Genomic DNA, 27,078 nt, shown 5'->3' on the forward strand with positions numbered 1-27,078 from the left:
TTTTGTGGTATATGTACATTACTTTACTAATTTTGGCTACTTTTACTTCACTACATTCATGATACTTTTTACGCAATACATTTTCCTTGACACCCAAAGGTACGTGTTACATTCTGACAGGAAGATTGTCCAATTCCCACAGTTATCAAGAGAACATCCCTACTGCCTCTGATCTGGCCGACTCACTAAAGTCAAATACTTTGTAAATTATGTTGGAGTGTGCCCCTGGCTAACGCTAATAAAAGGAATTGTGCAGTCTAGTTTAATATACGGAATTTGACATTATTTATACTTTAACTCTGACAATTTAGTACTTTTTCCACCACTGGATGTGGCTGGGGGTTATAACATTTATTTCACATGACTCATCAATTTAGACACCATGTTTACCTGTAATTGTTCCTTATTGTAGGCTACTACCACTTCTAGTCTTTCGTCTTTACTACACTACTCACTGTTTAGCACATGACCTCACATGTGAATCCTTAGAGATGGGTGGGGCTGGTTTTCGAGGGTGTGAACCATGCTGAATGGGTGTATACAACGGAGAACTCTCCAGTAGGTACCACAGCTTTCAAAGGCCCTTTTCTCAAACGGACCAACTGTCAAAGCAGAATTACTTAATTGTTTCTCAATTGCAGTGTGTGATATACAATTTTGTAGCTCTGAGTCTCTACTTTTATCCAGTTAAAAAAAAAAAAAAATTTCGCTACATAAGACCGATTTGTGCTGGTCAGTTACAATTTCACAAAATGACATCACTGTGTGATGCACGTGTGCGTCAAACGACTCTATAAAACATTTCACTGAGGCCCCCTGGTTGCTAGTTGAATGCTCTAATAAGCTCGGAGACGGAATAAGACAGGAACACGCTCCTCTTCACTCACTACCACTTAATGTTGACAGAGGCATGCACATAAGCACACTGTTGTTTAAGAGTGTAATTAAATCAAGTGTAATCAAATACAACCCCATCATATTAAGGTCCATTATGAGATAATGAATCTCATTTGGACAACAGTGGAACGTCCCTCCAGACAAACACTGTTATTTAAGGGTCGTGTGTATAATTTGTGCTTCATTGATCTACTTACACATCAGAGGATACGGATAACATCACGTCCCCAGAGTCTCTTCCTCTGCCTTAGATTAAAATGGGGTAACATTTGCTGTTTATCTGAATTATATCACTAGTTACTGCAGTGTCTTTTCTTAATAGACTTCAAGCTATACTAAATACTCCGTGGAGTGACCTTGATCCCGTGTGTGTGTGTTTGCCTGCATATGCGTGGCACAGCCCATTCACTGTTCAGCATTACACAAATGTTACTGAACCTTGATGACAACTAAGGGATTATGAAGGAATGGAACTAGATGTATAAATGAACAAATGAAACAACCTGAACAAAGCCTGAAGGAGGTAATAACTTTCAAATGACTGGATACTGGATGAAATGAGACGTCTTCATGTAATCATGCTTATTCCACTCATCTGAATGTGTCAATAGAAATGCATACATGGAATGGGGAAACAGGGAGGTGGTGGCTATGGGCTACTTACTGGCTTCCAACCTTAACTGAGCTCGGCCTCTCAACCTACATGAAACACACATTCATTTGTCAAATATCCTGCCAGACTATTATGACATCCAAAGGTCTACTTGAACAATGCAGTGATTTTCTAAGAGCATAAACACACAAGCAAGCATTAATGTATGTGTGCATATGCACGCACACACGCACACACACACGCACACGCACACACACACACACACACACACACACACACACACACACACACACACACACACACACACACACACACACACACACACACACACACACACACACACACACACACACACACACACACACACACACACACACTATGCTCAGCACCATACCAGTGTCGCCATACAATGCGGTGCTTTTCTAAGAGCATAAACACACAAGCAAGCATTAATGTATGTGTGCATATGCACGCACACACACACACACACACACACACACACACACACACACACACACACACACACACACACACACACACACACACACACACACACACACACACACACACACACACACACACACACACACACACACACACACACACACACACACACACACACACACACACACACACACACACCAGTGTCGCCATACCAGTACATTTGATAACGGCGCATTTCTATGTTCTGCAGTGAAAAAGAAACTAAGAAAAGGTCCTAAGAAAATCGCTCCCTATGATGTCATTGAGGGTAATTATATCAAAATTCAAATAAGTGATTTTCAGCCAGGGGGAGGGCATTAGTATGTTGCTGGAAATAATGAATATGATGTTAAAACGTGGTGAAGTCTCCGTTTAACAACTCGTACTGCTAGTGCAATCACAAAGCTCACCAGAGACTTCCTCACATCTGTTCCTGTCCAACATTTGTTTTCGCTGTCTCCTGAACCAATAGAGCCCTCCAATGGCATCAGAGTGCCGCCACCCATAAAAAGCAGTGTAATGTCAGAGCCCTGATTACTATTACGATTAACATAAAAACCACATTGTTTCCAAAGCACTTCAGAATACATTTGGCTGGTGCAGATGAAGGACTTGCCAACGACAACCCTCTGCAATGCTGTTTAACAATACCACAGACTAGATACTGCTGAATCGCCATCAAGGCCAGACCATAACTGGGCCTACGATGATGTGTGGCAGCAATTCACAACTTGATAGGTCTGGGAGAGGAGGGAAAGAGAAAGAGCTTTTCCTTTGCTTGAATGTGTCCTATTGCATTTCCATACGTGCAGTACGCCTGTGTGTATTTACAGTGTGCGTGTTTACAGTGTGTGTGAGTGAGGTATAACTATCTCTGAGAAACCCATGTCTGCCTCGAGTTCTGACCCCTTATGTATTCCCATTTCCCACCCCTCCCTCCTTTAGTCTGCAAACTTCTCTTCCATTTTTTTGATTATGTATTGCATGACAACGCCATCCAATCCCATTTCACACACTGAAAGCTCTGCTATCTGCAACCATTTAGGCCTAAGTGACATCTCATCCTGCAGCCATGTACATGTTTGGGTCTCATGCCATTTGTAAGGCAGGCGGGCTGCAACACACAGTGTCTGAATGAGCGAGGGGGAATTTCACTGACCAGATTAGTTTTCAACTTTGATATGGGAGCGTATTGCTGACCCAGTAGAATGGGATTCGGGGTGGAGGGAGGATTGAGTGAGTTTTGAAGTGAAATTGCGGCAGTGCAAAGCCTTACCTCCGGAGAAATACAAAATGTGCAACATGACTCTGTCCTCTGCCCACAAAAATGTCCCCGTCTCGCAGACAGCCGGACACAAGAACAAAGCACACACGCACGCGTCGATGAAATGGCAAGAGAGCTGTTCAAATCGAAGAAAAATGATCTCAGCAATTTTACCAAAATATTGGTGTTTTTATTATGAGACAATTTTATTCCAAGCACAGCCATGCCATTTTCATTCATGTAAACTATTACTGTCAGGTCAATGAACATGAAAAGGTATTGCCATAATTATTACCATATGAAATGCAAGTCAATACATATTACGATAGTAAGTCTGTCTGGCTGCTTTACACATATCCCATTACTGCCTGTGTGTGACTAGAGAAGAGGTACCCACGTGGAATAAAATTGCTATGCCTCGGTAACCCTTCTCATTAAAAAAAGAAAACATTTCCCAGTGTCATACATTATCTGAGGACAAATGCCATTAGTTCACATCCAATCATTGTTTGAACAGCTTGAATTATATAAAAAGAGCCAGGGTAAATGAGAGCTCCAGAGCAAGGCTAACTATTGACGCTTCTGAAGTACGATGAGACTTTCAACCTAATGTCAGATCCACTGTAACTACAAACACACACGGTCAGAAACACATACAGACACACACATTAACTGTACACTCATGGAAATTGGCATACCGGTATATGGACAGGGCCAAATTCAAATGTTTCTAACAGAAAAACTATACACTGAAAGTACAAAACATTAAGAACACCTTCCTAATATTGAGTAGCACTTCCTCCTCCCACTTTTGCCCCCAGAACAACCTCAAATCATTGGGGTATGGACTTTAAAAGGTGTCGAAAGCATTCCTCAGTGATGCTGGCCCATGTTGACTCAACGCCTCCCACAGTTGTGTCAAGCTGGCTAGACCTCTCCAAACTGCACAGGTCTAAACTAATTTGATTGCACTGTTATGACTCAAGGAAATTAGCCGTTGTCACTTATTGGCACTTGATCCAGAAAGATATACTCAGCTCCTGCTCTGTTCAATCGTTGGGAATCTTTTGAGTTCAATATCATTACATTTGCCATTTTCTATGTCAGTTTTTTAGAGACAGACATGCATGAAATAATGAATAAATTATACAATCATAATATCAATTTGACTTTGTTTTTACCAATCTAACTACAAAACAACATAATGTTAATAATTTATTTGAAAGGTAAATCTCTATTGATAAACTGGGTTAAATCAAGATGTAGCCATGGTCTATTCACAATATAGATGCATGCATATTATTCAATAGGAGTGTTATTTTATGGGGCTACAGGTGACAAACAATCCCTTCCATTTAGGACAAATTTTATTGGCAACTGATAGGAGACATTATTTTATTGCACTGATCAACAACATATGCATAGAAGAAGCAATCAATTATTTTATAAAATTGTGCGCTGTCTCTTTAAGAAAGTAATAATTTGCGAGGCAGAATGTGGCTGTGGAATCTGACTTTGTGGCTATGTAATCGAGTGGAAACCAGACAAGGGAAATAAAAGGGAATGAGTTTTTGGTGGCGAGAGAGACATAGTGGATTCATATTTTTTGGGGGGTGACAATCAACTTTGAAATCAGCATATTTTGTGTTATGGTTTGCATATTATCACAAACAAATTACTAGGGAAATGAATTCTGCAGTAAGCTAGCAATGGAAGTTGGCCTACATTTAAAGCTGGAATCTACCAATATCGTCTTGCATTGTAAAAGTGTTCTAGCCATTATGGACATTGTTTTGTGAACAGTAATGAACAGTTTCAACATTTCTACATGCTGTGTTGCATTATTCAAGTGTGTTAACTTCTGTGAAGAATGAGTGGGAACAATGCAGCCCAGACAGCTCCAGCAGTGAATGAGTAGGTGGAGCATGCACGTGCTAATAAGGGCCTGCGCTGATAGATAGACTTGATCCTCTCAATCACACGAGACACATTTGACAGAAGTACTGAAAGTAACAAGAATATACTAGCGAACCATTTTTGCTTTGTATCGGAAAAGTACAGACGTTTCTATGTACCGTGCTGCACTAGTCAAAATCCATACAGCGCTGTGAACCAGAGAACCTGAGCTCTGACGTCATGTATAGCACATTACTGTACAGCCACTGGGTTCCAAGGCACTTATCAATGACAAAATCAAGGCACTTATCAATGACAAAATCAAGGCACTTATCATTGACAAAATCAAGGCACTTATCAATGACAAAATCAAGGCACTTATCAATGACAAAATCAAGGCACTTATCAATGACAAAATCGTACATTTTCAAACCATATACGGGATGACAGGGGCTGTGAGTGGAAAGGGCTATCGCCACCATGAAAAATGAAATATTAGAATTCTCGCTGATAGATAAGACATTCAAAGGGTGCTTAATGGACCTAGCCACAGATATACCCCTCCCCCTTATCTTTCCCCCTTCAAATTACACAAGTCTCATTTCCTACTGTCCTTATCGGCATTAAGAAGAGTGAACGGGGTGATATCACATCAATACACATGCTCTAATTACAAGGCAGCATCCAGCTGCCCACGCCTCCTTACAACATTGTCCAAGCGCTGGCCCGACATTGTCCAAGCGTTCCCGAGGGAGAAGAAGCACAGAGCACAGTCGTGGCCTTGCCTGCTGCAGCTGCACAGAAGGCATTCACAATCAAATGGAGGAGGTCAGAAGGTCAAAGAGGACAGGTCACGCTGATGTGGTTGTGGAGATGTTTAGTTCCACTGCTCTGTAAATGTTGATTCCTGGTTCAATCTGATTCATGTGCACTGGAGTGGGGGTTGTGCTGTAGCATTCTTAGATGTTCGCTATTCCATATCAATTACAGGAGCTCAAATACCCCCACTCAGTACAGTGGCCATCAGGTCCGTTCAGCCCCAGCCCTGCTGTGATACTGTCTGTGGTGATATTCCCTGCTCGGTGCTCAGGCCTGGCAGCAGCTACAACCAGCACGCATCAGGAGGGGGGCATTCTGGTAAACTGTCTTGGCTGATGAGACAGGCAGACCTGCAGCCAGCCAGCCAGCCACCGAGCACTGAGCTGGATCACACTGTACATGGCCCTAATCAATGAAAAATAAGCTCTAAATGTGTTTGTCTAGACCAGCCAGCATGTGCAAATAATGTGCTGGCCGTTTCGGATAAAGCGATACACAGTAACGAGAAGAGCAATGTCCAAGACCTCCTCCAATCTGCTGTCCTAATTTTGACCGGGGCAGTTCCTGGAGTGGAAGAGAGGTCAAGTGGCCATTGCAAGGAGGGCTGCTGATGGGTAGAGTAACCTGCAGATACGCGGGTTACAGTTCACTTTAATGATCATGATGACGTGTGTGTGTGTTGTTCCATATGCGAAAGGTATGCTAAATGCTTCCTCTATTTTTGTAGCACTGTTAAAGTTATGCCAAACATATCACATCAGAATAAAAATGTAATTCAACACCATTATCTTTTATAAACAGCGTTCATCAGCATGGACAGTTTTCCAATTGAAGTGAACGCAAAGGTGCTGTCCATGAAAGCCTGTCACTGCTAATAGTTACCAATTAATCAGTTACTTTCTATAAACATCATCAAAACTGTGAAACTATTGAATAGCCCATGAACTTTATTTGGAGCGTTCCGACTATGAACACAGACATATTAACTCGAAACCTCCTTCTTGCTAGAAGCAGCACCGTTACAATCCTTCATATACTGTACTTGGCTGAGGACGGGGAGCAACAGCCATTTGAATAACAATAGGTTAAAGTAATGCCATTTGTTACCAAAAAGAAGCAGAGGATAAAATATGGGAGGGAGGCCAATTCCATCCAATATGTTGGTGTCAGGGAAAAAGAATCCCGAACACAGACTATTGGCTGACTACAGCAAAGCCCCGGCAAAACTGTTGATGGTTCAAATTAATGGCAGGCCGTGCAGAACTCATTATTCAGGGTGAAAACAATCTGCATCACATGCCAAATTGTTAGCAAGCTGTAATTTGTTATGGATGGTGACTATTAAAACAGTACCCAGATCAGAAAAGAGACCTCGTCGTTTAATCAGGATCCCTATGTAGCCAGGAGTTGTTCCTGACCTTGTGACCTGACCAGGATAAACTCTGTGCCCGAAATGTTCTTGATCAGGTGGTATGGTCAGGAATAACTCCTGGCCCTGGTGTTTGGTTTATTCGGCTCCCCATTAGCTTTTGCCGAAGCAGCAGCTAATTCTTCCTGGGGTCCACACAAAAACAAAAAACACTGCTAGACAAGGACTGTCACACAAAATACAACAATATACAAACAATACAACAACAACAAAAAATATTGTGTGTGTGTTAGAGTGTGTCTGTGCGTGCGTTTGTGTGTGTCCCCTCACGGTCACCGCCATTTTTTTAAAAGCTGTTTGCTTGAGTAATTGGAGATGGAAGGGAGTTCCATGAGATCATGGCTCTGTATAATACTGTGCATTGCCGCAAATTCGTTTTTGGAATTGGGGACTGTGAACAGACCCCTGGTCACATCTCTTGTGGGGTATATATGGGTGTCTGAGCTGAATGTTAATTGATTATACAGACAATCTAGAATTTTCATTACAGTAATACTTATCATAAAAACTAGAAGAGAAGCAGTTAATCTCTCGTCAACCCACAACCAGGAAATACTGGTGTGCATGTTGTTGATGTTAGTTCTGTATGTGCAGTTAAGGGTAAGACGTGCTTCTCTGTTTTGAGTCAGATGCAGCTTTGCTAGGTCTTTCTTTGCTGCACGTGACCACATTCCAGGACAGTAATCAAGATGGGACAAGACCAGAGCCTCAACTAGTACAGTTGATATTTGTGCCATAAACACAGATCTTTTTATAACAGACATACCCCTTCCCATCAACACTACAACTTTGTCAATATGACCTGACCATGATAATTGACCATCTAATGTTATACCTAGGAGTTGAGCTTCCTCAACTTGATCAATGGTCACACCCCTTATACACAACTCCAGCTAAGGGTCTTGCTTTTAGTTTTAGATGTATTTAAGACCCGTTTATTATTAATCATCCATTCAGGTACTGACTCAGTGAGGTCACGGGCTTTGGGTGATGACATGAAGAGTGTGGAATCTCAGCGTACATAGTCAATCTAGCTTTGTGTAAGGCCAGTGGCAAATCATTTGTAAAAGTAGAGAAGAGTAACGGCCCAAGGCCAAACACTTATTTCAACCCACAACTTAACACTTCAGTGGTACTGTCAATACAACCACAGACAACACACATGGCCTGATTATTCATCCACCCCAACAACTTCGTATGAAGAAACCTACTTTCTATCATACCAACAGAATGGCATCTGAATATATAATCAAATTAACCAGTGTATTCATTTGATTTTCATAATTGTCTAAATGTTATAACATTGTTCAACTGAGTGAGAAACTAAGTCACCTTCTAATCAAAAGGATTATTTATCCCCAGGTGTCCTCAAGCAGCTTCAAAACTCTTTGGAAATCTCCTCTCAGATAGTACAAAAGGAGAATTGATTTTATGTTGCGGCACAGGAGACTGAATGTGTCTCTCAGTCAGAAACCAGAAGGCGTAGTGATGCTAATCTCCTACGCATACATGGGAATGGATTTGTGCTCCTCTCCATATGCATCCATCTTTTAAAAAAGAGTGGGCGAGCCGAAGGGTCAGAGTTAAGCATGGGTAAGTGGCTCACAAATCGTTAGCGGTGCCCTAACCCTCATCGTTATCACACAGTCTGACACCAACACAAACATGGGGGGATTGTGTGTGTGGGTTTATTTGTGTGTGTATGTGTGTGTGTTTGTGTGCGCGCGCATGCGTGTTGGGGTTGGGAGAGTCAAAACAGCATGCATAATTCCACCACAATGATGCCAACAGATAAGAAGGATGAGACAAAGAGAGCACATGTACACTCTCTCCTGCTTGCCATTGGTATACTCTCAATACAGAATACTATCCTCAAAAAAGTATTTCCTTTATCCACAGTATGCATAGTAGAGGTCGACCGATTATGATTTTTCAACGCCGATACTGTTTATTGGAGGACCAAAAAAAAAGCCGATTCAGATTAATCGGCCAATTTTTTTAAATGTATTTGTAATAATGACAATTACAACAATACTGAATGAACACTTATTTTAACTTAATATAATACATTAAAAAATTCAATTTAGCCTCAAATAAATAATTAAATTTGGTTTAAATAATGCAAAAACAAAGTGTTGGAGAAGAAAGTAAAAGTGCAATATGTGCCATGTAAGAAAGTTAACGTTTAAGTTCCTGCTCAGAACATGAGAACATATGAAAGCTGGTGGGTCCTTTTAACATGAGCCATCAATATTCCCAGGTAAGAAGTTTTAGGTTGTAGCTATTATAGGAATTATAGGACTATTTCTCTCTATACCATTTGTATTTCATTAACCTTTGACTACAGGATGTTCTTATATGCACTTTAGTATTGCCAGTGTAACAGTATAGCTTCCGTCCCTCTCCTCGCTCCTACCTGGGCTCGAACCAGGAACATAAAGACAACAGCCACCCTCAAAGCAGCCTTACCCATCGCTCCACAAAAGCCGCGGCCCTTGCAGAGCAAGGGGAGTAACTACTCCAAGTCTCAGAGCGAGTGATGTTTGAAACGCTATTAGCGTGCACCCCGCTAACTAGCTAGCCATTTCACATCGGTTACACGAGCCTAATCTCAGGAGTTGATAGGCTTGAAGTCATAAACAGCTGCTGGCAAATGCACGAAAGTGCTGTTTGAATGAATGCTTACGAGCCTGCTGCTGCCTACCATCGCTCAGTCAGACTGCTCTATCAAATCATAGACTTAGTTCTAACATAATAACACACGTAAATACGAGCCGTAGGTCATTAATATGGTCGAATCCGGAAACTATCATCTCGAAAACAAGACGTTTATTTTTTTCAGTGAAATACAGAACTGTTCCGTATTTTATCTAACGGTTGGCATCCATAAGTCTAAATATTCCTGTTACATTGCACAACCTTCAATGTTATGTCATAATTACGTAAAATTCTGGCAAATTAGGCGGCCCAAACTGTTGCATAGACACTGAATCTGCGTGCAATGAACGCAAGAGATGTGACCCAATTTCACCTGGTTAATATTGCCTGCTAACCTGGATTTATTTGAGCTAAATATGCAGGTTTAAAAATATATACTTCTGTGTACTGATTTTAAGAAAAGGCATTGATGTTCATGGTTAGGTACACATTGGAGCAACGATACGCGCCGCATTGATTCTACGATTATATGCAATGCAGGACACGCTAGATAAACTAGTAATATCCTCAACCATGTGTAGTTAACTAGTGATTATGATTGATTGATTGATTGATTGTTTTTTATAAGATAAGTTTAATGCTAGCTTGCAACTTACCTTGGCTTACTGCATTCGCGTAACAGGCAGTCTCCTCGTGGAGTGCAATGAGAGGCAGGTGTTTAGAGCATTGGACTAGTTAACTGTAAGGTTGCAAGAGTGAATCCCCCGAGCTAACAAGGTAAAAATCTGTTGTTCTGACCCTGAACGAGGCAGTTAACCCACCGTTCTTAGGCCGTCATTGAAAATAAGAATGTGTTCTTAGCTGACATGCCTAGTTAAATAATGATTAAATAAAGGTATAAATAAAAATAAAAAAATCGGCCAAATCGGTGTCGAAAAATACCGATTTCCGATTGTTATGAAAACTTGAAATCGGCACTAATTAATCGGCCATTCCGATTAATCGGTCGACCTCTAATGCATATTTTATTAATTTCCATCTTTTTGTTATTAGATGGGTTTTGTGCACTATGTGGTACAAAGGTGTATTCTAGGACTTAAAATCCCATGGTTCTAGGCATTGGGCAGAATCTAGATTGTCATACCTTCATATCGACCTTGTGCCAACGCAAGACATTCGGTAATACCGGCACTGAACAAAAGGGGCACTATTTTCAAACCCCACTGAGCTAACTAGCATTAGCGCAATGACTGGAAGTCTATGGGAATCTATTAGCATGCTATGCATGTCCACTCAGCATCGCACAGTCAGTCTCCCCTACAGGCTATAGAAATGCATCTCTCAATAGATGCTCTTCTTTTGGCTTATGACTTTGGAGCCTTTGTCATGGTTGGATACTGACAAAGCCAGCTTTTCCCTGCATTCTGCTCTCTGTAAAGGTCTGTCCTTGCATATTAAACAGGTGGGAGCACTAGAGCAATAACATAGAGAGGACTTTGCTTCCCAGACTATACCTTATGTTAGGTCCCATCTAAAAATGCCATCATGGTTGACAGTGATAGACACACACACACAGGTTAAAAGGGAAGAAAATACTGTCACTGATGAAGATGAACGATCAGACTGCAATGCTGTAAATGAATGAGTCAGCCTTGCCCTCCCTTCAGACACAGGCCTAGTGGGCTATAGTACACACACAAAGAAGGCAAGGGAAGGACTGGAGCTGTCCATGGTGCTGAAACCCGAGAGCATGCATGCTTCAATCTGAGTAACTCAAATGCAAACATATTTTATAATATAATTTGGCATTCCCAAAGTATACTCTGTGCAGGGGAGACTGGATTTGTCCATGGTTCTGAAACCTGGAGAGTGAACCTACAGCATATCTTTCAGTTACTAACACAAACAAACATATTGCACAATATATTATGTAGAGAAGTAGATTTAGCATGGCAAGGGGATAACTGGAACTGTCCATGGTGCTGAAACATGGGGTCCAGCATGCTACAACATGTATCCTATCTTCAATTTCATTTAGGTACAAAAACAATCATATTTTAAATATAATTTGGTGCTCATAAGGAGGCTGGGGGAACTATCAGTGGTGCTGAACCTGGGAGCTCAGCAGGTAGGAGCTGTGTCTCCTATCTCTCAGATTTACTAAAATCGAAACATATCGGTGTCTTCAATAACATGAGATTCAGCAGGAAGCTCCAGAAGGAACTGTCCATGGTTCTGAAACCTGAAAGCTATCACGCTATGAGTCTCCTATCCCTCCGATTTGTCAACATATGACTCAAGAGTCAACACAGCAAGGGAGCTCACCATCTCTTCTTTAATGAGCCCAATACCAATTACAATCTTATAATATAATTTGGTATTCACATACTATAAGGAAACTGGTGTTATTAGTAATCTACCTGCTGTCTATTCCATGAACCAAAAGTTCCAAAATATCTAATGTTATATCTATATTTATATCTAGGGGCTAATCCAAACAGAAACAAGAGCTCCTTCAATGAAATTCTCCTTCTTCCTTTCATTTAGCATTCTGGTCACAGGTCTACGAGAGAGACACTCTAGCATTAAATTCTCCTAAGCCAAGTCAAAAGAATCTCATTAAATTGCTTTCAATATAACAAACCATAACTGGATACCAATCCCCAAGGGAAATTGTATTGGACCGTCACACTTTTAGTGGACTAATCATCTCCACACAAGCCCCAAAGTGCCGAATGAGAACTGCCTACATTATTAGAGCCGGAGATTGCTAGTGTGCCTTTCAGACGAGATGGTGGTTCTCGCTTTGCCGTCTCTCAAAACTCTCTTTGATTGTTTGCCCCTGTGTCATTCTGTTCAAAGTTGTAGATTTATGCTCTAATGGTTTCTTGTCTTGTACCTGGCAGAGATTTGACTGTGGCTCATTTGAGGGCAGACGGTGCCATGTTGCCTCTACTTTATTGCAGTCCAGGCAGTGGTTCACCTCAGAGGTGAATACTGTATCATCTGATTGCACTGTGCTGCAGAACTGCCCGTTTCGGATATCTGAGATGACCATACCACAGCTACATACACTATGACCATTTCTGAAATAAATGCCTGTTTTTTTGTCTAATTGTAACATTACATCTATTCGGCATTACTTGTATATTCAATGACCACACTAAAAGTTTGGGTAGAGTTTACAACTTGTTGAGATCACTAGATATAGCATTAACACAGTTGTTGTCATTCTGTACACCGAGGCAGCTGTGTTCCAGTTGTTTGGGATGATCCAAACTTGCTTCAATGACCATGCTGGAGTCACAACATCAGTTTATAACACATTACAAGATAACATGTGGTGATAGACAACACATGACCAGAACAGTTCCAGCTTACCACGAGGAGATCACGCAACAAGTTCAGTAATACAGAGTCAGACAGGAGGGAGAAATCATACGCAACAGAGATAGTGCAGAAGAAAATGGTGATGTCACGATCCCGTAAATAAGGGTCCTTTTCTCGGGCACTGCAGATACTACTGCGGGTGTGGTGACTGCATTAGTAAAGCGCGCGCGGTCTCCACGCAAACACAGGAATAACATCATCTGCTTTCATTGGAGAGACCAGACGGCAACAGCTACCCGCCCACCACAACTAGCACTTCCAATTGATGTGCCCAGAAGTTCAAATCATGAATCTGTTCTCAGGTCTATTCACTAAATTGACTTGCGATCTCACCTTGCTTGTGCGCTGACTGCCACCATCCCAATAACGGCATGCCATCAAGCGAAGTGAAAAGCGTCTCCCCTAGCCCAGGTTGTATATTAAATACATAGTTTACATTGCCACAGCCCCACGTAATGACAATCTGACATCTGCGCTCAATCTGACAACAGTTTGATATTCCATGCACACCATCCCTTGCTCTCATTATGCCGCTTTTTTTCTCCCCTGTCTGTAACCGGCATATTTCTACCAACTGGAATAAGAACTAAATGAAAATGTTCCGATAAAAGCAACTCGGGAAGACAACAACAATACTTTCATGCCCTACAAGGACTAACCTCCCAATCTAGCGAATCCCACTCTTCGGTAAACATCCGGAGGATTTCTGTCCTTCCAAACGCGGACTAGGCAAAGAGGCACTACGGAATGACTGAGCGATGCGATGCCATTGCGCTGTCGGTATTATCCTCATGAAATCAATTTTAATAGGGGACGTCGACAGGAGAAGGTATTCGTAAATGCACACCGCGACGACACCACAGCCAATTTGAGCGAGATAGATTTAATGATAGCTTGCTTTACAATCGAACATTTCGGTGGAAGAAGGATGCAACCAATTATTACACCACTTGCGCTTGACTTGCAGGCGAATACTGACAAGGCGCTCGTTCTATTGAGCATCGTTTCGATTTGAGCTGCCGTACTCCCTTTAGCAGAGGTGGCAGACAAGAAAACCAACTTCGTATTTCCAAAATGTAGAAAAAACGAGTAATACAATCCTCAGCCATGGTTCCATTGCACATCCCCACATTACATTTTCCTCTGTGGGAATAGGCTACAACAATAAAGGAAGATTTTCAAAGGTCCCTTATATCACGAAGTGGTTGGCAAGGCACGTGACTACTCCTTTGTGCAAAATGATGTATTGGATTCATTATAAGCAACAACCCGCGAGATAGCCAGGGAAAGGGTGTCCTGTGAGATGATTGGAATAAGGTCACTTCTGTACTCACCATTAGCACCGCAAAGTTATTGTGATGAGTGCAATGAATGGTGGTCGTGTTGCCCGTGGAGCCTGTTATGTGGCACCCCTCTGCCCGCCAGCCACCGTGCCCATCTAGCAGGTCAAAATCCCAATAGGCTGCAGTTGGGTCTACACCCAGCGCGAAGTGCCTGAGAGCAATGGTAACCGAGTGCACAGCGCTCCCGATGCTGCACCCATCTGCAAGAAAGAAACACATTAAATTAGGGAAACCAAGTGGAAAGTCTAAGTGCAACATCCAAGAAACACACACACACACACACACACATACACACACACACTTTACTGTCCGACAACCATACATTATTATTAATTCTGCCTATTTTCACAATGTATATCTATCTTTCATTGACATGTTTGTGTTTAAGATTTAAAAGCTATTAAACATCTGCCACAGATATCATCATCAAGAGGATGGTAACGACAAAAATATTATACAATGAAAAGAAATAGCACGCATATAAAGATTTGTCAAATGTGTTGTGGATTAGGCTGTGTTTAGGATAAAACAATATTTAGACATAGTTGTGTTTTTAACAAAAATATGTAATATGGATCAAATCTCTACAGGCTGCGCACTTTTTCATTTTTGCATGCATGTGCGTGTCCCAGTGTTTGTCGATAGCGGATCACAGTTTTAGACAACGTTGACATCAGAGGTATGATGATAAAATGCATGAATTTCCTCTTACCTAATTTGGTGAAAGCAACTGGTGTCGAAACGCTCCTACGTTTTCCATCATCTGCAAGGTTTGACGAATTCCCTGTGCAAGGAAAGAGTTTCCCATTTCGAAAGACAATAAACTGCAGCTTGCAAGTCGAGTTATCAACAGATTGCAACGCAGAGGGGTTAGGCGTACCAGCCAGCGGTAAATGGATTGCGGCGACTGCCACGGAGTTCTGCGGATGGAATAAAAAAGGACAAAATACAAATTGAATAATGCCATTCGCTAGAGAGAGGCTGAAAATTATCACTCCAGTAGCTTGTAAGATTGACACATTGCCTCTCTCTCCAAGATTGGTAGCGACCAAAGAGCACAAGTAACCATGGGAATGGGTTTCACTCGGTAGTCTACGTCGTCTGATGGGCTCTCGTGCGCCTATTTGGTAAGGTTTCCTGCCGCAGAGGTGGAAATGGTTCTTAACATCTCAGCTCGAGGGCACATCAACACTGCAGCGTTGATTTAAAGAGACAACCGGCCTCACTTTATCTTCCCCTCACAGCCTATAAACGCCACGGAACCCCCGAAAATGACATTTTGTGAGCTCTAGGAAGGATAGACAGTTTCTAAAAAAGTATAGTGGCATTACATTGTACGTGGGTGTGGTTCCAGAATGGATTGAGTGCACTTAGGTGGACCAGAACCAGAGCAAGCACTCCTCATATCTGAGTTCAAGTTTAATCAAATAAAAAGGTCCCAAAGTGCTAGTCATCAGCTTTAGGGGGCATGGGAGAACGTAGCCTACACATAAGTGAATGTGCACTGATTAAGATTTTCCTGATAAATGTTGAATAAAATATTATACATTATCACAACAACATAATTGCATATTTTTGCACTGGAAGTGTGTTTCCACTCCAGTACGACAAGATATACCTAGTGATGTGTTTTTATCCATCCATTTATTTGGACACCCTACTCATTCGTCAGTGAGAGCATTCAGCGAGAATAGCCAACAGAAAACACTGTTGGGTGAAACCATGATTCTACAACATCATTCAAAGCATTGAAACTTCCATAGGTGCATGAGGTCTGTTATGGATGTACGTGACGTCAAAGAAGCCCGGCATCAGCTAGCCCCAAGAGAAAGAGGAAGAGTTGGTGAGGCGAGGGAAGGACAAACTGTCCGTGATGCTGAAACACGGAGAGAGAACAATTCCCATCCAATTCCCATTGTTATTGCCATTTGCCTCCCAGATTCACAGACAATATCCATTACTTAAAGTATCTGCATAGGTCTATCATCCAATTCTCCTGCAATGAATGGCTTTCCTCAGGCAACATGGCCTTACAAGATTCAAAGTTCTTCAGCTCTCTGACCATTACATTACCCTGGAGCAGGCCAATCCTGTAAAGTGACATGAGCCAACAGAATACTTAAGCACCATCTCTTCTCTTTACAACCAACGTGTGCAAGGAGCCCGTGCTAATTTACGACCCGGGTTTTTGTTTCTGCATTGACTCGCACTTGAAAGGTTATTGATTTTCAACCTGCAGAGAGAGATGAATCTCTGCCTTGAAATTTACGTTACATGGTTTTCCTCCAGAAAAGCTTAAGCAAGCAGTATATTTCTCAAAAGCACTGGGATACAGGCATCCCAGACTGTGTCAAAGTGGATTTGATCGGTGACATCATCAGGGACAGGTGAAGGATACGGTGGAATCCTTGAAGGAGTGGCTCAAGGATTTGGGCTCCTATTCACAAAGTGTCTCAGAGTAGGATTGATGATCTAGGATCAGGACCTCCCTGTTCATATATAATCTTCTCCATTATGATCTAAAATACTAACCTGATCCTAGATCAGCAGTCATACACCAATACATTTTGTGATGGGCCCAGATCTCAAACAGTGAGGAATACCAGGTGACCTCACTTCACAACACAGATCCTTTTAAATGCCACAACACTGCATGAACATCCTCTCTCGGCAGCTTTTCATCCTCTTTATATCAGCCTTTTCGAAGGGATTTATAGCCCAGAGCGTGTGCTGTCTGTGGCATGCACAACGCCTTGCTTTAACAAGCGCTCTAAGTCGGTCCGGAATGGCCTAAGAAGGTAGTAAGGCTACATTCGCACGAGGAACTCGCTGGGGACTTCACACTTCAAAGTTGATTTAACTAGGAGCGGCGCCACCGTGTGTTCTTGCCTGGGCCCTTCCCCTTTCTGATCCTCAAAAGGTTCTACAGCTGCACCATCGAGAGCATCCTAACTGGTTGCATCACTGCCTGGTATGGCAACTGCTCGGCCTCCGACCGCAAGGCAGTACAGAGGGTAGTAAATACGTCCCAGTACATCACTGGGACCAAGCTTCCTGCCATCCAGGACCTCTATATCAGGTGGTGTCAGAGGAAGGCCCTAGAAATTGTCAAAGACTCAAGCCACCCTAGTCATAGACTGTTCTCTCTGCTACCGCATGGCAAGCAGTACCGAAGCACCAAGTCTAGGTCCAAAGGGCTATTAACAGCTTCTACCCCCAAGCCATAAGAGTCATGAACAGCTAATCAAAGGTCTACCCAGACCCCTCTTTTACACTGCTGTTACTCTCTGTTTATTATCTATGCATAGTCACTTAAACTCTACCTACATGTACATATTACCTCAATTGCATCGACTAACCCGTTCCTTTGCACATAGACTCTGTACCGGTACCCTCTGCCTTGCTATTGTAATTTTACCTTTTGCTGTTGAATTATTTGTTACTTTTTATTTTCTATTTTTAACTTCTTTATTTTTTTTTACTTTTTTGTCTTGAAAAGTAAGTAAGCATTTCACTGTAAGGTATACACCTGTTGTATTCGGGGCATGTGATAAATAAAATGTGATTTTGATTTGATCATTACATACACCTGTGCCTCATCAGGCACACCTGGACTCTATCACCTTCCTGATAACTCCCCATATACAGTGGGGCAAAAAATTATTTAGTCAGCCACCAATTGTGCATGTTCTCCCACTTAAAAATATGAGAGAGGTCTGTAATTTTCATCATAGGTACACTTCAACTATGACATACAAAATCAGGGGAAAAAATCCAGAAAATCACACTGTAGGATTTTTAATGAATTTATTTGCAAATTATGGTGGAAAATAAGTATTTGGTCACCTACAAAAAAGCAAGATTTCTGGCTCTCACAGACCTGTAACTTCTTCTTTAAAAGGCTCCTCTGTCCTCCACTCGTTACCTGTATTAATGGCACCTGTTTGAACTTGTTATCAGTATAAAAGACACTTGTCCACAACCTCAAACAGTCACACTCCAAACTCCACTATGGCCAAGACCAAAGAGCTGTCAAAGGACACCAGAAACAAAATTGTAGACCTGCACCAGGCTGGGAAGACTGAATCTGCAATAGGTAAGCAGCTTGGTTTGAAGAAATCAACTGTGGGAGCAATTATTAGGAAATGGAAGACATACAAGACCACTGATAATCTCCCTCAATCTGGGGCTCCACGCAATATCTCACCCCGTGGGGTCAAAATGATCACAAGAACGGTGAGCAAAAATCCCAGAACCACACGGGGGGAACTAGTGAATGACCTGCCAGAGAGCTGGGACCAAATTAACAAAGCCTACCATCAGTAACACACTACGCCGCCAGAGACCCAAATCCTGCAGTGCCAGACGTGTCCCCCTGCTTCAGCCAGTACATGTCCGGGCCCATCTGAAGTTTGCTAGAAAGCATTTGGATGATCCAGAAGAAGATTGGGAGAATGTCATATGGTCAGATGAAACCAAAATAGAACATTTTGGTAAAACTCAACTCGTCGTGTTTGGAGGACAAAGAATGCTGAGTTGCATCCAAAGAACACCATACCTACTGTGAAGCATGGGGGTGGAAACATCATGCTTTGGGGCTGTTTTTCTGCAAAGGGACCAGGACGACTGATCCGTGTAAAAAGGAAAGAATGAATGGGGCCATGTATCGTGAGATTTTGAGTGAAAACCTCCTTCCATCAGCAAGGGCATTGAAGATGGAACGTGGCTGGGTCTTTCAGCATGACAATGATCCCAAACACACCACCCAGGCAACGAAGGAGTGGCTTTGTAAGAAGCATTTCAAGGTCCTGGCGTGGCCTAGCCAGTCTCCAGATCTCAACCCCATAGAAAATCTTTGGAGGGAGTTGAAAGTCCGTGTTGCCCAGCAACAGCCCCAAAACATCACTGCTCTAGAGGAGATCTGCATGGAGGAATGGGCCAAAATACCAGCAACAGTGTGTGAAAACCTTGTGAAGACTTACAGAAAAAGTTTGACTTCTGTCATTGCCAACAAAGGGTATATAACAAAGTATTGAGATAAACTTTTGTTATTGATCAAATACTTATTTTCCACCATCATTTGCAAATAAATTCATAAAAAATCATACAATGTGATTTTCTGGATTTTTTTTCTCATTTTGTCTGTCATAGTTGAAGTGTACCTATGATGGAAAATTACAGGCCTCTCTCATCTTTTTAAGTGGGAGATTGGTGGCTGACTAAATACTTTTTTGCCCCACTGTATATAGCACTCTGTTGTTATTTCCCCATCAGGCATTATTCACACAGTGAATCAGAAGCTCAGAGTGTGCCCACGCTTAACACTGGCCCAGCCCTCAGGTCCACAAGGTATTATGTGCCATTTCTGATAGCCAGCAGACGTATACGTTTACACAGAGAGGCCCAACAAACAATAGGAGAGAGTCAGCTGTCCGTATGAACTCTACGGCAGTGTAACCATATAACTCAAATTAATGTCGGCTAAAGTGACAACAAAAAAATCTCAAGAGTGTCAAATCCCAGTGCAGTTCAGCAACTTGACATAATCAGGTGTCTCTATGCATAAGCCCGGGTTCCTACCGCCACCATGAGACTGCTGACTACGGGAGCAGAGATTTATATTGCATAGGCAGTTGGTATTCCTCAGTGATAAGCTTTGGAGGAGATGTCCTCACCTCATTGGCTATTAAAGAATGAGTGACCAGGAAAAAGATACTCTAACCTAGCAGTGACTCATCCCCAAATGTGAGCCAGAGAAAATGCATCATTGACTTTGTTCGTTTATTTATATGTTTGTGTGTGTGTTTCTGAAAGACTAATGTCATGCACAATGTTTACTGATAAGTACAATAATTACATTTTCTTACATGCCGCATAATGAGAACTTGAGAATTCCTTCTTAGAAGTGCTTTCTATCATTTTTTTAGGCTGTAGCCTAAATTTAAAATTATGACATCAAAATGTAATAATTCTCTCAAGATGATTGCCATGTCTGAAGCTTAAATGGCCCACCTCTCTTTAGTTGTTTTCAGTGTTGTGTTAGCATTACTCACATAGTGAGAGAAATTAAAACAGGCTACATGGTTTCCATGCCAACCAGCTGCTTCACCTAGACAAGGTTTGGATTGAGAGCAGATTGGAGCGAGGCAGGAAATACAACTGGCTCTGTGGAGACAGAACACTGTTTCGTCTTGGAGACAGATTCCTCTTCTTAAATGGTCTTACGCAATTCTGAACAGTCTTCCAAAATGTTTCTCTCACTTTTGAGAGAAATACACTATAAAATGACCTTAGCACATATTTAAATATGAGGTAAACATCATATTGTTTGATTAATCCAAAGGCAAACTGTTTTAAATGAATAACAGTCTAAGTAAATAGGAATACACTGTGCCTGGATTGGGATAATCATTCCTAGTCAATAAACAAACTGTTAGAAATGAAGCCTTCTGTACTGAAGGTACATTGAATATTCTGTGCGTGGTTTGAGATAATTCTTCATTGTAAATAAAACAGCTGGGGTGACGGGGCTGTTTGCCCTGAGAGAATTTCTCTTATAGACTGTAGTGTAGTACTGAGATGGATCTTAGCAGAACAGAGACAGGTGCTTCTCTAATGGCACAAGGGAGAAGAGTCTATATCAGTACTGTAAATGTTGTGATGCATTAAAACACTCTGTACTAATTTCACAGCAAAGGGAGTGAAAGGCGTACTGGGGGCCTGAGAGCATGACAAAGGCTGTCATCTAAGAGAGGAATAACAGACTCAGTTGTTCATTTCAGTTATTCATTTAATTCACTAAACCACTCAGTACATGATGCATTTACTGATAACAGAGCTGATTGACTTAAGTGGCAAACTACCTTATTAAACTGAATGATTTGCAATCAATGTTTTTCTGAATCAATCTATGTACAGTTGAAGTTGGAAGTTTACATACACTTAGGTTGGAGTCATTAGAACTCATTTTTCAACCACTCCACACATTTCTTGGTTAGGACATCTACTTTGTGCATGACACAAGTACTTTTTCCAACAATTCTTTACAGATAGATTATTTCACTTAAAAGTCACTGTATCACAATTCCAGTGGGTCAGAAGTTTACATACACTAAGTTGACTGTGCCTTTAAACAGCTTGGAAAATCCCTGAAAATGTCATGGCTTTAGAAGCTTCTGATAGGCTAATTGACATAATTTGAGTCAATTGGAGGTGTACCTGTGGATGTATTTCAAGGCCTACCTTCAAACTCAGTGCCTCTTTGCTTGATATCAAGAGAAAATCAAAAGAAATCAGCCAAGACCTCAGAAAAAAAATCGTAGACCTCCACAAGTCTGGTTTGTCCTTGTCAGCTGTCATACCGCTCAGGAAGGAGACACGTTCCGTCTCTTAGAGGTGAACGTACTTTGGTGCGAAAAGTACAAATAAATCCCAAAACAACAGCAAAGGACCTTGTGAAGATGCTGAAGGAAACAGGTACAAAAGTATCTATTTCCACAGTAAAACAAGTCTTATATCGACATAACCTGAAAGGCCGCTCAGCAAGGAAGAAGCCACTGCGCCAAAACTGCCATATAAAAGCCAGACTACAGTTTGCAACTGCACATGGGGACAAAGATCATACTTTTTGGAGAAATGTCCTCTGGTCTGATGAAACAAAAATAGAACTGTGTGGCCATTATGACCATTGTTATGTTTGGAGGAAAAATGGGGAGGCTTGCAAGCAGAAGAACACCATTCCAACCGTGAAGCACGGGGGTGGCAGCATCATGTTGTGGGGATGCATTGCTGCAGGAGGGACTGGTGCACATAACAAAATAGATGGCTTCATGAGGGAGGAAAATTATGTGGATATATTGAAGAAACATCTCAAGACATCAGTCAGGAAGTTAAAGATTGGTCGCAAATGGGTCTTCCAATGACCCCAAGCATACTTCCAAAGTTGTGGCAAAATGGCTTAAGGACAACAAAATCAAGGTATTGGAGTGGCCATCACAAAGCCTTGACCTCAATTCTATATGAAAAATAAATTTTTAAAAGCGTGTGCGAGTAAGGAGGCTTACAAACCTGACTCAGTTACACCAGCTCTGTCAGGAGGAATGGGCCAAAATTCACCCGACTTATTGTGGGAAGCTTGTGGAAGGCTGCACAAAATGCTTGACCCAAGTTAAATCATTTAAAGGCAATGCTACTAAATACTAATTGAGCAGTTGCCATACCAGCGGTGATGGAGCCAGTCAAGATGCTCTCAATGGCGCAGCTGTAGAACTTTTTGAGGATCGGAGGGCGCATGACAAATCTTTTCAGCCTCTTGAGGGGGAAGATGCACTGTTGTGTAACTTCATGACCGTTGGTGTGTTTGGACCATGTTAGATCCATAGTGATGTGGACACAGAGGAACTTGAAGTTCTCGACCCACTACAGCCCCGTCAATGTGAATGGGGGTGTGCTCGGACCTTTGTTTCCTGTAGTCTACAATCAGCTGTTTTGTCTTGCTGACGTTGATGGAGAGGTTGTTGTCCTGGCACCACACTGCCATGTCTCTGACCACCTCCCTATAGGTTGTCTCATTGTCATCGGTGATCAGGCCTACCACCATTGTGTCATCTGCAAACTTAATGATGGTGATGTAGTTGTGCGAGGCCACTCAGTAGTGGGTCAACAGGAAGTACAGGATGGGACTAAGCATTACATCCCTGATGGGCTCCTGCGTTGAAGGTCAGCATGCAGAGGTGTTGTTGCCTAACCTCGCCACCTGGGGGCGTCCTGTCAGGAAATCCAGGATCCAATTGCAGAGGGAGGTGTTCAGTCCCAGGTCCTTAGCTTAGTGGACACTATGGTGTTTAACACTGAGCTGTAGTCAATGAACAGCATTCTCACGTAGGTGTTCCTTTTGTCCATGTGGGAAAGGGCAGTGTGGAATGCAATAGAGATTGAGTCATATGTGGCTCATTTGGGGCGGTATGCAATTTGCTTTGGGTCCAGAGTGTCTAGGATGATGGTGTTGATGTGAACAGCCTTTCAAAGCATTTCATGGCTACAGACATGAGTGCTACGGGGCGATAGTCATTTAGACAGGTTACCTTGGCATTCTTGGGCACATGGATTATGGTGGTCTGCTTGAAATATGTAGGTATTACAGACTGGGTCAGCGAGAGGTTGAAAATGTCAGTGAAGACACTTGCCAGCTGGTCAGCGCATGCTCTGAGTATGTGTCATGGTAATTCATCTGATCCTGTGGCCTTGTAATTGTTAACCTGTTTTAAGGCCTTACTCACATCGGCTATGGAGAGTGTGATCACACAGTCGTCCGGTACAGCTGGTGCTCACACAAATGATTCAGTAGAAGGCATTTAGCTCGTTTGGAAGTCTCGAGTCACTGGGCAGCTCGCGGTTGGGTTTCCCTTTGTAATTTGTGATAGTTTGACAAGCGTCAATGCCAGTGTAGTAGGATTCAATCTTAGTCCCGTACTGACAATTTGCCTATTTGATGGTTCATTGAAAGGCGTAGCAGGATATCTTATAAGCGTCCATGTTAGTGTCCCACTCCTTGAAAACGGCATCTCTAGCCTTTAGCTCAGTGCGGATGTTGCCCATAATCCATGGCTTCTGGTTGGGATATGTATGTACAGTCACTGTGGTGACATCGATGCACTTATTAATGAAGCTGGTGACTGATGTGGTAAAGGGGGAGTGCTGCCACTAGACTTGTCTTGAAAGGTGAAATAAAGCCTTGGATTAGGCTGACATAGGGGTGTGTCTCTATTTGGCCCAATCCAGAGAAAAACAAACCATAAAATGGACGCTCTTTTTTCCATTCAGTCCTTTCAGTACGATCTCTGTACTACATTACTCTACGATCGTTTTTAACCTTCAGAAATTTAGTCTGGAGGATGTGGGGCAAAAAGAAAACAAGATAGTACAATAAAGCAGATATGCTACTGGTCCCTGTGTCACACCCTGACCATAGTTTGCTTTGTATATTTCTATGTTTTGGTTGGTCAGGGTGTGAGCTGAGTGGGCATTCTATGTTACATGTCTAGTTTGTCTAGTTCTATGTTTGGCCTGATATGGTTCTCAATCAGAGGCAGGTGTTCATCATTGTCTCTGATTGGGAACCATATTTAGGTAGCCTGTTTGGTGTTGGGTTTTGTGGGTGATTGTCCTTGTTACTGTCTCTGTGTTACTTTGCACTAGTATTAGGCTGTTTCGGTTTTCGTGGTACGTTTGTTTTTGTATTTGATTCGTGTTTACTTTGTTTCATTAAACATGGATTGCAAAAGCCACGCCGCATTTTGGTCCACTTCTCCTTCACCACAGGAAAACCCTTACACCCTGATTCAGTTATGGGTCCTAATTTTTCTTCCAGCGAAATAAGAGACAGTATTGTTTCAGACATAAAGAGGGTCTCTGTTGCCAGAAATAATAGAACAGGGGAATTCCAAATGTGTCACTACTACCAACTTCAGCAGCATCTGTCAGAGTTAATACTAAAATATGAATCTTCGCAGACAGTAGGGCTGAGAATTGCCAGGGACCTCACGATACGATATTATAATGATACTTAGGTCCCGATACGATATGTATTGTGAATCTATATACATCACGATTCTATATGTATTACAAATATACAGTATATTGTGATTTGATGTTCCAAACATATTTCTCACCATATGTCTGTCTGCTGCAGAGGGACAAGAGAAAATAAGTTTCGATAAGTCATATGAATAAAAGTGCTGAAAACATGTAAAAATATTGTGGAAATCAAGTTATGGAAGAAGAAATACCAGAGTTATGGCGAAGGTACAGCCGACAACCACTAGCTAACGTTAACTACCTTTTTTATATTCGTCAGAGAATCAATATAATATCACCCCCCAAAATATTGCGATACACCACTATATTGATGTTCCTCCCCATCACTACCTATTGGCTTATTGTTGTACTCGAACAATGTGATTCAACTGGATATTCATTTGATGAGAGGGAAAAAAAATAGTGGCTGCTTTGTGGCAGTGCAGATTGTAATTTGAGATTTGGCTCGGAGGTGGAATGAGTGTGTGACCTGAGGTGTACTCTACAGATCAACTCATTCAATTACCCTTTCAGCTACTATTTCATTTTGTGTGTGTGGTCTTTATGACAATCCCCTCAATTGTGGCTGGTCCATTGATTAAAATTGAAGTCATTTGAGTTACTGAAAGGGCTATAGTGTAGCGTTTAAATGTATCATACAATTGCATACACTGAATTCACAACAGCCTGAAATTGACTGCGTTGTAATTATCAGCACAGTACATACATCATAGATTGTGATTCCACTTCTCTTAAAGTATGAAATGAATCTCAAGAGGTTAGAAGAGGACATGCACATGCACCGATGCACCGGCACACACGTGGAAAAAGACAGACACATACACACAGAAACACCTACTCTACTGATCCATTTAATCCACCTTTTTGTATTGGCCGTCCTCTTTTGTAGTAATAACCGTTGAGAGTTGTTGGCCCATAGTGCCTTTTCCAATTTATGATACAGCGGCAAAGAGGAGGTATAGCTACAGTGCTTTTAGTGTATCCATGGTAACCTGGTTATGAAGCTCTGTGACTTAATTTCATTGCAGGGTGCTGAGCACCAGAGCGGGATTTAAGGGAGCAACTGGTCTCATAAACTACCATTACATCGAAGTGTAGAAACATTCATATTTATGTTGATGACTGGGGGGGGGTCTTGAGAAATGTAACCACTCTTAAACTCAAAGCGAGAGCTACATAAGAAAGGACTGAACATCCATGATATCGAAATGATAGTTTAAACCATGTTCAGAGTTTGTTTACATTTACTTTGTTAACAAACACTGGAGTTAAACTTGCTTATATTTTGGGTCCTGATAGGGTACGACAGTTGAACTAAACTCATGAGGCATTACAAGTTATATTCTTCAAGAATGAATGGGTATATACTGTGCATTAGGAAAGTATTCAGACCCCTTGACATATTCCAAATTAATATTCTAAAATGTATTTTTTTTCAAAATTATTAAAAAAAAAACGGAAATATCACATTTACATAAATATTCAGACCCTTTCTCAGTACTTTGTCGAAGCACCTTTGACCTCAATTACAGCCTTGTGTCTTCTTGGGTATGACACTACAAGCTTGGCACACCTGTATTTGGGGAGTTTCTCCCATTCTTCTCTGCAGATCCTCTCAAAATCTATCTATTTTCAGTTCTCTTCAGAGTTTGATCAAGTTCAACTCCGGGCTCTGGCTGGGCCACTCAAG

At 41.8% G+C, this 27,078-nt stretch overlaps 1 protein-coding gene across 2 annotated transcripts in view; it reads right to left on the minus strand.

Annotated features, from left to right (window-relative positions):
- Positions 1–27,078, minus strand: part of LOC124038145 (adhesion G protein-coupled receptor A3-like) — a 304,056-nt gene that overhangs the window by 79,077 nt on the left and 197,901 nt on the right. For both annotated transcript variants that reach the window (XM_046353649.1, XM_046353648.1), the window contains exons 13-14: positions 15,505–15,712; positions 14,784–14,992 (exon numbers count right to left, since the gene is read on the minus strand). In XM_046353649.1, the coding sequence (XP_046209605.1) occupies positions 14,784–14,992; positions 15,505–15,712 (417 nt within the window). The remainder of the gene's footprint in view (positions 1–14,783; positions 14,993–15,504; positions 15,713–27,078) is intronic.

The sequence above is a fragment of the Oncorhynchus gorbuscha genome, linkage group LG06 (genome assembly GCF_021184085.1).
Source record: "Oncorhynchus gorbuscha isolate QuinsamMale2020 ecotype Even-year linkage group LG06, OgorEven_v1.0, whole genome shotgun sequence".
In the NCBI taxonomy this organism is placed as follows: Eukaryota; Metazoa; Chordata; class Actinopteri; order Salmoniformes; family Salmonidae; genus Oncorhynchus; species Oncorhynchus gorbuscha.